Genomic DNA, 15,909 nt, shown 5'->3' with positions numbered 1-15,909 from the left:
TCCGGAAAAGCCATGCAAATCAGGTAAGTCAGGATAGGGAAATCCGCGGGGGATTTAAATATCCCCCGCGGATTTAAATAAACATGTCCGCCGCTTTTTTTCTGGCTTGGGGAAAAGCCGGAAAAAAAGCATCTAGACTGGCGCGATCCTCCAGAATAAAGCCCTATTATGGAGGATCTCTTATTCCTACTTTGAAGTTCCCACTGACGGCCCTGTCAAAACCCCCGGGAACCTTTCCCTGCATGACACCCTACATGGCCAAGCAGGCATGTTGGCAAAGGGTCTAACTAACACAGGGCATTAGGCCCGACCCTGCCCCCCTCCACTAGGCCCAGCCCTGAGCCTGCAGCCACGCTCAGCCCTCCCCACGGCTTCCAATACAATTTCCTCTGACCTTTAGTTAAAGACCAGCTGCCCAGGCAAGTGGCTCTTGCTGGTCCTCAGGTGGCCGCTTACGAAAGGTTTAGCTTTATATTGCCATTAAAGATCATCGCGGCCCCCCCCCCCCCGCCCCCTATCAGACGAGCTGCATGAGCAACGACCAGCTCGGGGGGAGAGGGGAGCTCTCTGGCTCACAGGCCTTCTGCTGCTCTGACGTGCTCAGTGCAAACCAGACGGGGTTTGACTCGTCCCTAACTTCCACCCCAGGCGGGCAGGTGCAGCTAGTGGCAGTGATGGGAGCAGCCCCGAGCCTGAGCTGCCCTGGAGCACAGATGGCAGAAGCTGCTAGTAGTGGCTTTGGGGCAGAGAACACGGAACGCGGTCGAGCTGCTGTGCAGTCAACGGGCACGGCCTTGGCCAGCAGACAGTGACTGTCAGACCCGGAAGGGGCTGTTAATTTACCCCCCCCCCTTGATTTTATCACCCATAGACACATTCCTACACACATCTGCCTGCGCACCATTCCACGGTAAGCACGCTGCTGCATCCAGGACCAAGCAGTTAGGCGCCCAATTTCCCAAGCTGCGCACACAACCACCCCTGCTATGCGCTCAGATTCACTGCACGCACAGAACTCATGGTAGGCTCCAGACAATTGGACAGTTTGGTCACAGTCCCAGACAACCGGGGCTAATGGAGCAGCTCCCTTAGCCCGAGTAAAAGACTCTGCTGCCATCAACTGTCACTTAATCACAATTTTAATTGCCCTGCTAAACAATAAAACACCACTTGAAATATATTAAATATTTTGGGTCTTTTTATACATGTTCAATTACAACACGGAATCCAAAGTGTTCAGTGCTTGCTCCATATTGTTATTACAAATATTTGAACTATAAAAATAATAAAAGAAAAAGTATTTTTCAATTAACCTTATACACACATTGCAGTGTGATCTCTTTATCGTGAAAGTGCAACTTAAAAATGTACATTAACTAGCTGCTCTCAAAACCAACACAATCTAAAACTTTAGCACCTCCAAGTCCACTCAGTCCTACTGCTTGTTCAGCCAATCCCTAAGAGAAACAAGTTTGGTTGCATTTGCAGGAGGAGATGCTGCCTGCTTTTTGTTTACACTGTCAGCTGAACACGACAAGAGGCATTTCCACAGCATGTTTATAGCAGGCATCGCAAGGTATTTATGCGCCAGGTGTGCTAAACATTTGTATGAACTTTGTGCTTCAGCCACCATCCCAGAAGACATGCTTCCGAGCGGCTGATGTTTGTTAAAAAAATAATGTGTTAGTTAAATTAGTGACAGCTACTTGGCAGAGAATTGTACGTCTCCTGTGCTGTGTTTTGCCTGTATTCTGCCACGTATTTCTTGTTATAGCAGTCGCGGATGATGACCCAGCACGTGTTGTTCGTTTGGAGAACATTGTTGCTGCAGATTTGACAAATCACAAAGAAGGGCAATGTGAGCTTTCTAAAGATAACTACGGCATTGGACCCAAGCTGAAGAATCTAAGTGCCTTCCACAATCCGAGGAACACGATGTGCAAAGTGCTTTTAGACACTTTAAAACAGCAACACTCTGATGCAGAAACTACTGAACCAGAACCACCAAAATGGAAAATCAACCTTCTGCTAGTGGCATCCGAGCCAGGTGATGAAAATGAACATGAGTTGGGCTGCACTATTATGGATTATTATCGAGCAAAACCCGCTAATGGTGGTTGCAGTGTGAAAGGACATACAAATCTTTAGTGCATCTGGCACGTACGTATTTGGGCTACAACCATGCCAGGCAAACACCCATTTTCAGTTGCAGGTGACCCTGTAAAAAAGAAGCCAGCAGCATTATTTCTTGCAAACATAACCAAACTTGGCTGAACAATTGGACAAGAAGTAGGACTGAGTGGACTTGTAAGTTCTGAAGTTTTACATTGTTTGTTTTATGTTTGAATGCAGTTTTGTTTTTTGTTTTTTTTTGCATAATTCTACATTTGTAAGTTCTGATGCCTGATAAGGGGATGGCACCACAGTACCTGTAACCGGGGAACTGGAAAATACGATTTCTTTTGAGGGTTTTTTTCAGTGTAAATATTTGTAATAATCTACTGTACGTTTGAGAGAGTTTGCCTGTTTGCGAGCGAGCTGGCGGCAAGTCTGCCTGTCCGTCAGTCTGTCTGTCACTTGAAGAATTCCTCCGAAGCAGTGAGAGCAAGGGACACAAAGGCTTTGTCTACACTCGCGGTTTCTTGCGTGAGAAATATGCAAATGAGGCTGTGTGGAATATCGCCGAGCCTCATTTGCATACCTAATGAGCCACTATTTTTGCAGAAGAGGCTCTTTCGCCAGAAGGAATTGTTTACACTGCCCCTTCTTGCGCAAGAAAACCCCTCTTGTACAATGTCGTTCGTCCTGAAAATAATTCGCGTAGTGGCATTGCGCAAGAGGGTTTTCCTTGTGCAAGAAGGGGCAGCGTAGACAGGGAACCGTCGGGGCCAGGCGCTGTAGTTGAAATCAGCATATTTGAGGAGGTAGACGCCTTCCAGAACGTTCACGTTTTCTATTACTAACATCTCGAGTCATCCCACAGTTAAGCCCAATTCATGTCTTAGTTGCACGACGAATCGCTCTGGGTGCTCGCTCGACAACCCGGTGCTGCAACCCTGTGGAAGGGGCTGCAGGGGCGGGGAGCCCAGCCGTGCAGCTGTCTCAGGTTCGTTATCACCCCTGCTTTATTACAGGCCAAGCCAATTGCTTGTGTTTGCAGCGGGAGAATGGTCAGAGAAGTGACATTTTCATGGGGCCTATTTATTCGCCACCAGTGACTTGCATGCTCAGCGCGTTGTGTTTACGGAGCCGGCCGAGGGCCTGCGTTTCCCTAACGCCGGCGCGTAGGCCCAGCCCTTCACTGGGTCGGGAACGGAGCTTTCTGCTTCACGCCCCGCAGCAGCCGGCCCCGTGAGGACTCTGCAGCCTGCGCTCGGTGCCGGTCCTTGGGGTGCCGCTGCAAAGAGCAGCGAGAGGGGGGCAGGCAGGCAGGACTGGCTCCTGGGCCACAGGAAACTGGGACTTCATTCCTGAGCCGTGGCACATTACTTACCCCCCTGCCTCAGTTTCCCCAGCTGGCAAATGGATTGACTCCCTCCCAGAGCACTGGGCTATTGGGGCCTTCGCTCCTCAGCACAGGGGTCCCCTGGCGGCAGGCACGGTGCAAGTCCCAGCTGGGGGGCACAGTGGTGCCCACTCTCGGGGCACGGAAAGTGAATCTGCTCTGGCTCCTAAGGGCATCAGGGCAGTGCGCCTGAGAACTCGTTCCTGAGCACGGCCTGGCTGCGCCGCTCCCGACTCGCTGGCCGTTGGGGGGCAAGGGGAGGGGGAGGGAGCAACTACAGGCCGAGGGGTGCCGGAGGCTCCAGAAGCCTAAAGCAGCCTCGCGCGGATGCCCCAGGCACCATTCCCTCTCGTTTTGTGCACCAACACACACAAGCCATGCGACATGGAGAAACTGTTCAACACACCACCTCCGTATTGGTGCACGTAACAAAATTCATTCTTCACATGGACGATCTGTGGAGGGGGTTGGGCTGAGGGGTTCAGCATGGGGGGGCGCAGGGTTGGAGAGATGAGGGCTCTGGCTGGGGGTGCAGGCATCGGGGTGGGGCTGGGGATGAGGGGTACAGGCTCCCCTGGGAGAGAGGGCCCCCCCGCCCCCGTCTGCTCACACCGCAGCAGCTCTGGGCCGGGGGAGAGGCACCTCCCTGCCGGCTGCAGCAGCTCCAACAAAGCAGGCGTGGGCTGGGGGCGCCTCTCCTGTGGCTATGGCAGGTCCATGCGGCCGAGGACGGCACAGATGTGGGGGGGCTTTGAAAAGGCACCTCTCCCCCGGCCACACGGCGCCCTGCCGGGGCCGGAGGAGCCCCTCTGCCCCAGCCACGGTGACTCGATGTGCAGCAGCCCTGAGCCCCTGCGTGGGGCTTGTTAGGCAGCTGCGTGGCCGTGCCGCTGAGCGGGACCTTAGGGCCTGTGTCTGGAACAGCCCCTGGTGCCGGGTCGATGTCACTGGCAGGGCAGCCGCAGACAGACCCCTCCCATCAACAGACGCCGTGTCCCAGCCGCCGTGGGGGGGAGACCCCCGGGGGCTGCGCCCTTTGGAGAGCTGCAGACTGCAGGGCTCTGCTGCCTGGCGGCCCGTGCCCACTGGCGGCTAAGGGAGACTGGGCCGTGCAGCCGGCAGCACTCAGGGCAAGCTGCGGCCAGCTCCTCTCCGCTGTGCCAGGCGGCACTCAGCAGCCCGCCCCAGGGTGGGCCGGGCAAGGGGGCTGTGACGTAGCAGGGCCCTGGCTCCACTCTGGCCGGGAAGTCTGTGACGTAGTGGGGGTAACTCGCTGGGGCTGTGGGCGACCTCTGCTGTCTGTTGCATGACCCAGCAGGGCAGGGGATGAGTCACTATGCAAAGAGGGGGTCTCAACCTGTCTGACCAGTTACGCCCATGGAGAGGAACAAAGGAAGGTGGATGCTGCCCTGGGTGGGGGGCAGGGCTGGAGGAGAGTGAGTTAGTTTCTGTCTGGGAGCATGGAGGAGACAGCCTAGGGAAGGGGCTGGAATTTAGGGGCCCAGTCTCCCCATCTCAAGGGCTGAGGCATCCTCGGCCTGCCCTGTAACCAGATTCCATCTGTGCTGTGCTGTGTCCTGGAGAAGCAATAAACTCCCTCTGTTCGACTGGCTGGTGGAGTCTGTTCATGACATTTCGGGGGTGCAGGAGACGGGAAAACCGCAACGCGCCGTCACACTGGTGTCAGAAGTGGGATGCACTGCACCCCGTGGAGGGAGATCCCAGCGGCGAGCGACAAGGCGCTGTAGAAGCAAGAGCCCTGGAGCCAGGCGTGCTGGAGACAGAGCGAAGCGGTTCCTGGGAATCGTGGGGCGCTGCAGCACTAGACTGGTGAGTCTGCACCGAGGGGCCCAGCGGGCAGATGGCCTACGCGTCGTCACACGGTCACTGGTTGCTGTGCTGGGTGCAGCCCATGCCCTGTGCCGGTCTGCAGCGCCGGGGTGCGGTGCCCAGTGACCCCTGGGCTAGGTGGAGGGATCTGAAGGATGCGAGGGGCGTGGCCGCCTGGGGGCTGAGGGACCAGTTGCTGGGAGTGTCAGGCTGGGCTGGGCTAGGGGGCGGGTGGATGTTTTAGCCCAAGGGAGGGGGTGAAGCCCCTTCCCCCCAGAGGAATCCGGCTGCCTGCCCTGGCGGCTGTCAGCACCAAGCCTGTGGCGGCTGTATCTCGGAGAAGCAATGACCCCGTCTCGCTACGGCCCAGCGGAGTCCCCTCTGGCTGGGGACGGGGTGCAGGGTTGGGGCTCCCCGCCGCGCCGGCACAGGGGTGCTCCCGGGGCTGGGTGTGCGCTGCGTGCCGGCTCACCTGCCTCTGCACCCGCCAGCCCCCCCCCCAGCCAGGCGGCCCGAGGCAGCTGGCAGCGCCTGCCCCGCCCTTGTCCTGCACAGACCCCAGGAGAAGCTGAAGCAGGCAAAGGGGGGATCCTACCAGGGCCAAGGCCCAGCGGCAGGGCAGGGCGCTGCCCCCAGCCCGGATAAGGCCGACGCCCTCCTGGCGGCTGAGCAGGGCCGTCGTTGCCCTGCGGCGCGTGTGGCCGGCCTGCCAGGGGAGAGCCGCCCGGCCAGGGCTGCACCGAGCTCTCCTGCAGGGGAAAGGAATCTCTCCTTGCACACACAGAGGGGTTTCCAAAGCGCCCCCCCCCCCCCCCGCCCCGGGCTTGTGCTTAGGGGTACCAGGTAGCTTCAGAACAAATACCGGACACGCTTGATGGGAGGGGGGAAGGGACTAGCCTGGAGGGAAGCGGGGCTGGCCGGGAGGAGGGACGGGGGATGGGAAGCAGGGCTGGTGGGGGTGGAGGGGTCGGGGGCAATGGGGCTGGCCAAGGCAGATCGGCGGGAGGGGCGCAGCGGGAGCCAGGGCTGCCCAAGAGAGAGAGGAGGGCGGGGGGCTGGCTGGGAGGTGTCGTGGGGAGTGGGGCTGGCCGGGGGGGGAGTCGGAGGGCGGGGAGCAGGACTGACCCGGGCATATGCAGATCCCAGGGCGCTGCCCGTCCCGTGCACGGTCCCGATGAAGCACCAGGAGTCCGGCTGCGGCTCCACAAGGCGTGTGACCGGCGCTGAGGAGCACGGACGGGGCGTCTCCTCCTCCCCACGGCGTCACCCCTACGGCAGACGCAACCAGGGGCTCCCAGCACCGATCGCGCCCCCTCCAGCCACTCCCCCCGCCCCCGCCCCCGCCCCCGCCAGGCTTCCAGTGGGTGCCCCACCGGAAAACCAGAAATACCGGACGTTGCACGTGGCCGGTGTTATCTGAGTTGTGTTACCGGCCAGAGGGCCCGCTTGGCTGCGCAAGCTCTCCCAGCCTTCGGCCATCCGGCGCCCTCGGGGGTGGGGTGCGGGTGGCTCTTTTACAGCCCCCCCCATCCCTGAGCAGAGGCCGAGAGCGAGCCCCAGGGCAGAGGGGGGCGGGAAGACGTTGCTGTTAGTGCTGTCCTTGCCTGCAGGCCACGCGCGCACCTCCGCCAGGCGCTGGCTGACCCAGATCCGATCGGGTCACTGGCTGAGCCTTGGCTTCCCCAGAGCTGAGCTCCCCACCCAGCAAGGCCAGAAGGCCAGAGGCATCGCTCTGCTCTGAGGCTTGTGCTGTGCATGGAGGGAGCTCCCCCCCCACCCCCGTACCCTCAGCCCACAGGCCGGCTGCGGGACCCGGCCCGGGGACCCGGCTGCAGGACCCGGCCCAGGGACCCGGCCCGGGGACCCGGCTGCAGGACCCGGCCCAGGGACCCGGCTGCAGGACCCGGCCCGGGGACCCGGCTGCGGGACCCGGCCCAGGGACCCGGCTGCGGGACCCGGCTGCAGGACCCGGCCCAGGGACCCGGCCCAGGGACCCGGCTGCGGGACCCGGCCCAGGGACCCGGCTGCGGGACACGGCCCAGGGACCCGGCTGCGGGACACGGCCCAGGGACCCGGCTGCGGGACCCGGCCCAGGGACCCGGCTGCGGGACCCGGCCCAGGGACCCGGCTGCGGGACCCGGCCCAGGGACCCGGCTGCGGGACCCGGCCCAGGGACCCGGCTGCGGGACACGGCCCAGGGACCCGGCTGCGGGATACGGCCCAAGGGCCTGGATGCGGGACACGGCCCAGGGGCCTGGCTGCGGGACCCGGCCCAGGGACCCGGCCCAGGGACCCGGCTGCAGGACCCGGCTTGGGGACCCGGCTGCAGGACCCGGCTTGGGGACCCGGCTGCAGGACCCGGCCCAGGGACCAGGCTGCAGGACACGGCCCAGGGACCCGGCTGAGGGATACGGCCCAAGGGCCCGGATGCGGGACACGGCCCAGGGGCCTGGCTGCGGGACACGGCCCAGGGGCCTGGCTGCAGGACACGGCCCAGGGACCCGGCTGAGGGATACGGCCCAAGGGCCCGGATGCGGGACACGGCCCACGGGCCTGGCTGCGGGACACGGCCCAGGGACCCGGCTGCGGGACACGGCCCAGGGGCCCGGCTGCGGGATACGGCCCAGGGCCCGGCTGCGAGATACGGCCCAGGGCCAGGCTGTGGGATACGTCCGGGGATCCGGCTGCGGGACACGGCCCAGGGGCCCGGCTGCGGGACACGGCCCAGGGGCCCGGCTGCGGGACACGGCCCAGGGGCCCGGCTGCGGGACACGGCCCAGGGGCCCGGCTGCGGGACACGGCCCAGGGCCCGGCTGCGAGATACGGCCCAGGGGCCCGGCTGCGGGACACGGCCCAGGGCCCGGCTGCGGGACACGGCCCAGGGCCCGGCTGCGGGACACGGCCCAGGGCCCGGCTGCGGGACACGGCCCAGGGCCCGGCTGCGAGATACGGCCCAGGGCCAGGCTGTGGGATACGTCCGGGGACCCGGCTGCGGGACACGGCCCAGGGGCCTGGCTGCGGGATACGGCCTGGGGACACAGCCCAGCAATCCAGAGGCTTTGAGGAGACACAGGGCCCCACCAGAAAATCCTCCAGCCGCAGCAGCAAAGGAAGCGGGGAGAATTCCCGGGCGCCTCTTGGCCTGGTGCGTAGCTGCCCAGCAGGAACAGGTCTCTGGAGCTGGCAGGGACCAGGGCCAGGCTTGTGGGGTCTGCACAACGCAGCCTCCCCTGCCCCCGCTGCGGCAGAGCCTCGACCCCGCAGCCTCCCCTGCCCTGGGACCCCGCAGCAAACACACAGGAGAGACCCCGGGGCCGGCCCTTCCCTGCCCCGTTACTCAAGTGCTCACAGCCCCTGTAAGGAGGGGGCGGGCCAGGGCCCTGCTTTGAGACTGGTGAGTGGGGCTTGGGGGCTGGATGCGCTAGGGCAACGGCTGCCTGGTGGGTGGGGCGGGTAGCGCTGCCTAGTAGCTGCAGCGGGGAGGGAAGTGGCTTGTGGCTGAGCAGGCTCCGGAGGGATCTGGCGTCACCCGCAGGGCCAATCCCTGAGACAGGGCAGGGCGCAGCTGGGCCACGAGGCACTAGCTGGGAACAGGCCCTCGGCCCGTGCACAGGGCTATGGCCCGGGGGCCCCTGAGCGCGGCTGGCTCCGTCTGGCCCACGTTGCACCCCCGCAGGCGGCCAGCAGGGCCGGGGTCTGCACAGCTCGGGGGACGTTCGCCTGCAGGCCGGCCGGAGCACAAAGCCCCTCGCAGGGCCACAAGGGGAGGTGAGACCAAAGCCCCGGCTCACCCTGCACACAGCTGACCCACAGCAAAACCAGCTGGGGGGGGGGAAGCTCTCCCCTCCCTGCCTGGCTCATGGCCTCCCGCGGGGACGCCCGGCCTGGGGGGGCAGCAGCCTGCCGCTGGGGCCAGCCCGGGCCAGGGTGTGTGTGGGCTGTGGGGTGCTGCAAGGGGGCCCCCCTCCCCGCTGGGTTTCTCTGGTGAGAGGCCCCTGCCCCGGAGGCGCTGCAGTAACGGCAGAGGCGTTGTCGTGTATGGCGCTTTATTGGCGTCAGCGGGTCTGCGCGTCGCAGCGGGCGTCAGGCGGGGCGCGGGGGCGGCGAGAGCGAGCGCGGCGGAGTTCCCCTGTCGCCTCCCCCCGTGTGACTGGGGGGGGCCCCGCCGGGAGCTGCTGGCCTGGGCTGCGGCTCGCCCTGCCCGTGGGGATGGGGGATGGGAGCACGTGGAAACAGCCCGCCCCCCCCCCACCGCCACGGGAAGGAGGCGGAGGGCTGGCCTGGACACTGCAGGCAGGGATTCTCTGAGCCTGGCTGTGGCGTGAACCCCCCTTCCTCCCTGCCCAAAGGAACGGGGTCCACGGGGGGGGCACCCGGGCCCTACAGCTGGCTGGGCACGAGCCTGAGTCGTGGGAGAGCCCCCAGCCCCGCCCCACTTCCCCGTGAAATGCAGCGGGGGGTGCAAAGACCTTGTTCCCCGCGTCTGGGCTCACTCCCGGCCACAGAGCCCTGTGCACCCCCCCATGCTTAGCCATGGACCAGCTGGCCCACACCCGCCTACGGTCCCCACGAAATCTGCGCAGGCTGGCGCTTTCTGCCCCGTCCCCCCTGCAGAGGGGAGGGTGCCTGAGAGCCAGCTCTGCCTCCTGCTCTGCAGGCCCCGTCCTCCTCCAGCCCCCTCCGGGCGGGGCAGGTCGCGGCAGACCGAGAAGGGAGGTAACTTTACTCTCGGCCGACAGCGGGGCGGGCGAGAAGAGAGCGGCAGTTTGCCACGGTTAGCCCCTGGTGGGCCGCCGCCACGGCTGCCTTATTCCCCTGCGCCTCCGCGGATCGCCATTCCCAGCCAATGCGAGTGGCCAGAAACAGCCCAGCCTCGGACGCCACTTCCCACAGCTCCCATTGGCCGGGAACAGCAATCCACGTGCCCTCAGTGGCCCAGGTGAACGCGGCCGTGGCGGCCAACGGGAGCCGTACTCGCCCGGGCCCGCAGAGACCCAGGTGAACGCGGCCGTGGTGGCCAACGGGAGCCGTACTCGCCCGGGCCCGCAGAGACCCAGGTGAACGCGGCCGTGGCGGCCAACGGGAGCCGTACTCGCCCGGGCCCACAGAGACCCAGGTGAACGCGGCCGTGGCGGCCAATGGGAGCCGTACTCGCCCGGGCCCGCAGAGACCCAGGTGAACGTGGCTGTGGCGGCCAACGGGAGCCGTACTCGCCCGGGCCCACAGAGACCCAGGTGAACGCGGGCGTGGTGGCCAACGGGAGCCGTACTCGCCCGGGCCCACAGAGACCCAGGTGAACTCTGTGGCCACGACGGCCAGCCGGGGGCTAACCCCAGTGAACCGGATCCACCCCGTGGGCTGGTATTTGCTGGTCTGCAGGAACGAGCAACATAACCCGCATCTGCACAACAGGCTCCAAAGTAACTAACTCGCCTCTCGGGGGGGTGGCCTGGACTCGTGTTTGTGGCGTAGCGGGGGCGGGGGGCAGGATTCCCACACGCAGAGGCCCAGCTGGGCTCACTGAAGGCAGGCAAGCTAGCACGGCGAGCGTGGGGGTGCACACGAACCCGGCACTCAGCTGGAAGCCCTGTCGGCACACGGCAGAGCAGGAGCCGGAGGATCTGGGGGACTAGTGGCCCTTTTCCAGGGGAGTGCGTCCCGGCCCCACGTGCAGGCACAGACAGCAGGGAGACGCCCCTCACAAGCGGATGGCACCGGGGAAGGCAGACGGGTCTCCCACCCGGCCATGGCCCTGCTGGGAACAGGGCGCGCCCACGTCTGCATTCAGGTCCAGGCATCGGTGGCGATGGGACACACCCATGGGGGCGGGCGGCTGGGAGAGAGGGTTACATGCGAGTGTCCCAATGCGGGCGCACATCAGTCTCTGACTTGGAGCCTTTGGTCGCCCGCCATGGGGCGGCCCCGGCCTGGCTGCCACGGCTCGGCATGCCCTCCTCTGCCCAGCCCGGGTGGGGAGGGAGGCGGGGGAGACCCAGCAGCCCGCGCCGCACCGGCCGCCGCAGCTCAGTCTACAGCAGGCAGGAGGCGTCTGCCGCCCGTTTCCGCAGCTCTTTGCCCGCTTTGTGGGGGTGGTGCTGGTGGTGGGGGTGGGCGCCGCTCGGCCGGGGGGGCTCAGCGAGCGGGTCACCCGGCGCCTGGGTGTCTTGCGCGTGGCCGGCGGTGCCGTGGCGCTGCCCCGCTGCGCCCTCCTCTGGCGCCACCCGCAGGTAGGCCTTGACCTTGTGGTGCCGGGCGGTGCTGGCGCTGAAGTCGATCACCCGGCACTCGTAGGTCCCCTCGTCAGTGGGCTTCACCCGGGAGAGCCGCAGCTTGTGGGAGATGTTACTGCCGGCCACCTTGACCACCTGCGGGGCAGAGCACAGGCCTGAGTGCGAACGGCCGCCAAGGGCAGCTCCCCGGAGGCCCCCCATCCCGAGCCCACCCCGCCCGTCACACCGAGCCTTCCGCAAGGCCCCCAGCCAGGCGGAGGGGCCACTGGGCCCCGTGCCCGGGGATTCCGCCCCATCGGTGGGGCCCCAGAAAAGTGGGTGCCTGGCCCCCAACCCTGTCTGTCCAGTGCTCCAAACAGGGGCAGGGCCCGGGCGCTTGCCTTGTTCCGCCTGCCTGGCGCTCTTGCTGGGGGGCTGGGCCCCTCGCTCCCCAGCAGGCTCCTCGGGGCCCCTCACAACCCTAATCTGCCTCCACCCCCAAGGGCGGCAGCACCACGGGGCCGGGTGGGCCCTCGGCGCTGTGTCACAGCTGCGTCCAGGCGCTGCTCTGGGGTGGGGAATTCATTTGCTGCAGCCCTTGAGACGCCTTCCCCAGGCCCACACCTCTCGGCCCAGGCTAGCTGCGATGGGTCTCACGGGGTCTCCCCCGCTGCCCTGCACCCCGCTCGCAGCCAGCAGAGCTAGCGGGAGGAGAAACACGGGGCGGGGGGAGCGTCTCTGCTACAGCCTCTCCAGAGCCAGCTGGGCAGACTACGCGGCAGCGCTCAGCTACCCCAGCGCGGCTGCCCGGGGCTCCGGCGTGCCGGCCCTGCCCCCTTGAGGGAGTCGGCAGCCCAGTACTTACTGCCCCCGGGAAGAAGCAAGAGGGGAGGCGAAAGGGCGTAGCCCCTGCGTGCGATACGTGCTGCCCGGCCAGCCCTGGCCCGGGGCAGGTCGCCAGCCCCTTCCCAAGCAGCAGGTTGTGGCCGTGGGCCGGGTGGGGCGGGGCCCTGCCCCCCAGCGCTGCCCAGAGGAGCTGAAATCCCAGGTGTTCCCCCACCAGCCGGGGCCGAAGGTCGATGCGGAGCCAGGCCGACTAATTAGCTTTGCTACCAAATGGATTCGCTCGCGGTATTTATCACCCCATGAAATTTAAGACTCACTCACTGGCCCGAGCTGCCGTGGCTGCCGGGGGAGGTCAGTAAATCAGGGTTATACCCGCCCCGCGGCCACGGCTCGGTCCCTCTAATCACACGGGCTGGGAAAGGCCGTTTGTCTCCCAGCTCTGCACTGGTGAGCGGAGGGGCGTGCGGGGCTCGGCGTCGGGCCGGGGGGCGAGCGGGGCCCAAGCCACCCAGACGCTGGCCTAAGGGGTGGGGGCATGGGCGGGCCAGCCAGCCTCCAGGGAGCAGAGGAATGAACCGGTGCCTTAGGGTGGGGGTGGGGCTGGATGCACAGCAGTTGAGGGGGGCTGGCACCCCCCACCTGACAGCAGCCCGGCGGGGCTCTCCTGAGATGGGCTGGCGTGCGCAGGAAGGAGCGAGCTGGGCGGTGTCCGCCACTGGGAATCCCCTGGGTCAGTCCGCTGAAAACCCAGCCGGCGTGGGCCGCCCCACCTGGGGCTGCAGGCCAGCGCGGCGCAGCAGGGAGCCCGGCCCAGCAATGCGCCGCGAGAGAGGGCCGGGCCGGGCAGGGCACCGCCAGCAAGAGAGGGCCGGGCAGGGCGCCGCCAGCAAGAGAGGGCCGGGCAGGGCGCCGCCAGCAAGAGAGGGCCGGGCCGGGCAGGGCACCGCCAGCAAGAGAGGGCCGGGCAGGGCGCCGCCAGCAAGAGAGGGCCGGGCAGGGCAGGGCACCGCCAGCAAGAGAGGGCCGGGCCGGGCAGGGCACCGCCAGCAAGAGAGGGCCGGGCAGGGCGCCGCCAGCAAGAGAGGGCCGGGCCGGGCAGGGCACCGCCAGCAAGAGAGGGCCGGGCAGGGCGCCGCCAGGGCGGCTGCGTCTGTCGGGGACGGTTCCGAAGGTGCCAGACGGGTCCTGTGTGCCCTGCTCTCAGCGGTGGCCGCGCAGCCCAGGGAAAGGGGCAGACGTGCTCAGCCGCCCGGGGGCAGGAGGGAGTGTCTCAGGCGCCCCGCAGCCGCCGACCCAACGCCCTTTGCGAAAGAGCATTAGGGCCATTTTACAGAGGGCGGCATCGAGGCCTGTGATCCGAGCCAGGGCCCCCAGCGAGTCCTGAGGCCCGGTGCCACCGCACAATGCACGTCCCAGGTGCAGCACCGTGTCCAGCCCCGGTTGCCTCCCTTTGAGCCAGCTACGGCTGAGCCCGGGAAGGCCAGAGGTCTGGCCACGGTTTGCGCAGCCCCCGGGGACTCCAGCGGCGAAGGGGGAGCGAGCCGGCCCCTGGCTGAAGCGGGGGATTGCGGAGGGTGTCGCGGGAAAGGCTCCGTTCTGCCGTTTGAACATGGCGCCCCACGAACAAGGAGCCACGCAGAGGAAGCCACGGCTGGCAAATGTAGCGCCCACAGAAGGACCCGCCTTTGCCGTCAGGCGTTGAGGGCGCTGCGCTAGCGGGCCCGAGCATCCCTCCGTGGGGCGGGGCTCTAAACGGGCTGGTTGCAGGTATGAAGCGCCGGGCGGTGCAGGCTGAGACAGGGTCCTGGGGCACTTTCCTTCGGGGGGCGACGCCCTGGGGCCAGGCGGGAACCCTGACTCCAGCCCCCTACCCTGAGCCTTTCCCCACCCCCAACCCTGACTCCAGCCCCCCACCCTGAGCCTCTCCCCCCCAACCCTGACTCCAGCCCCCCACCCTGAGCCTCTCCCCCCCCAACCCTGACTCCAGCCCCCCACCTTGAGTCTCTCCCCCCAACCCTGACTCCAGGCCCCTACCCTGAGCCTCTCCCCGCCCCCAACCCTGACTCCAGCCCCCCACCCTGAGCCTCTCCCTGCCCCCAACCCTGACTCCAGCCCCCCACCCTGAGCCTCTCCCCCCAACCCTGACTCCAGCCCTCCACCCTGAGCCTCTCCCCCCAACCCTGACTCCAGCCCCCCAGCTCCCTGCCCTGAAGGATGTGAGCAACGCCCGGTAAATCGTCTAGTAAATAAATGTTTCCAACAGCAAATCCCTCCCGCCGGCGGCATCACACCCAGCCTGCCCGGGAATCGATCAGTTACACGGGCAAACCCGCTGCTCGTGCCAGGCACCGGTTAACGGCCTCGTGCTGCGGAACAAGGCAACGGTGCCGCCCAACGTAAGCGCCTGGCTCCGAACATCCTTCTCCGGCTTCTGCCCTTGCGGTTTCCCACCTGCTTGGCTGTGTGCCCCCCACGCGCCTCGCCCCACGGGGTCCCCAGCTAACCCCACACGTGGAACTGGGAGCAGCTGCCTTGCGGTTCTGTGGGCCCCGGGGGTTCAGGCGCCTGTGGGTGCGTTCCATTGTCAGGGCCCAGGCCTGCGAGGTACCGAGCACCCAAGGACACAGGCGCTTGGGCTGTGCCACAGCCGGGGGGGCGAGCCCCACTCATGGAGCCCAGAACACGGGAGCCGAGCTCAGGGCTCTGAAACCCCCCGCAGCCGCGCAGAGGCAATTCCAGCCTCTCTTGCCCACCCGGGCCTGGGCACCGGCCGCCTCCCCCGAGCCGCGAGATGCCGGAGCAGCGAGTCCGTGGGCGCTGGGCTTATCAGGCAGCGCAGCGCGAGCGTGGGGGGAGCCAGGCCGGCGGGGCGCGCAGACGCCAGTGGCAGCAGGCGGCCAGGCGCGTTTATTCTATTTAGCTAATTAGTGTCTCCTCATGCCGCTCACGGGAGCCTAAATGGCGGCGGCCTCCTAATCCGCTAAGGAAATTAGATTATTTTCCCCTCCGTGGCAACTCAGGCCTCCGTGCCTAAGGACTGAGCTAAGGCGCAGCCTGGGCGGGCTGGCACGGGGCGCTCGCCGGCGTGGCGGGTGCTGGCTGTCGGGCTCAGGCCCGCTCGGCCGGGAGCAGCCGCACCCCGGGGGCTGACAGGAAGGGTCCCCAGCTCTGACAGACACTCTGGTGCGCAGGGCCGGTGTGCCCTCGGGGGCCAGGCCCCTCTCCAATGCAGGCTGTGCAGGGGGGCTGAGAATGCAGGGCCTGCTGCCTCAGCTCCCCCGGTAAGAGGGGGCTGGACACCTTGGGTGTGGCCGTCTGGTCTGGCCAGGGGCAAGTGCTCTGGGGCAGGACGCTCTCTGGAGACGCAGCCCCCCCCCCCCCCCGCACGCTGGGGCCCTGCTGGCAGCCACAGCGCCCAGGTGCTCCGCAGAGGCTAGTACACAAGTGCAAAGGCGCGCGGCTGCAGCTCCCCTTGCGCCAGCAACCCGCACTGGTGCCAGGAGCGAGGGATGGGAATGG

The 15,909-nt window shown here is 66.1% G+C and overlaps 1 protein-coding gene across 2 annotated transcripts in view; it reads right to left on the bottom strand.

Moving 5' to 3' along the window:
- Positions 1-10,524: 10,524 nt before the first annotated feature.
- VSTM2L (V-set and transmembrane domain containing 2 like) overlaps positions 10,525-15,909 on the bottom strand; it is a 42,802-nt gene continuing 37,417 nt past the window's right edge. For both annotated transcript variants that reach the window (XM_075900797.1, XM_075900796.1), the window contains exon 4: positions 10,525-11,700. In XM_075900797.1, coding sequence (XP_075756912.1) covers positions 11,365-11,700 — 336 coding nt within the window. In that variant the 3' untranslated portion in view covers positions 10,525-11,364. The remainder of the gene's footprint in view (positions 11,701-15,909) is intronic.

Source organism: Pelodiscus sinensis, chromosome 18, assembly GCF_049634645.1.
Source record: "Pelodiscus sinensis isolate JC-2024 chromosome 18, ASM4963464v1, whole genome shotgun sequence".
NCBI lineage: Eukaryota > Metazoa > Chordata > Testudines > Trionychidae > Pelodiscus > Pelodiscus sinensis.
This window is presented reverse-complemented; position numbering and strand designations above follow the sequence as displayed.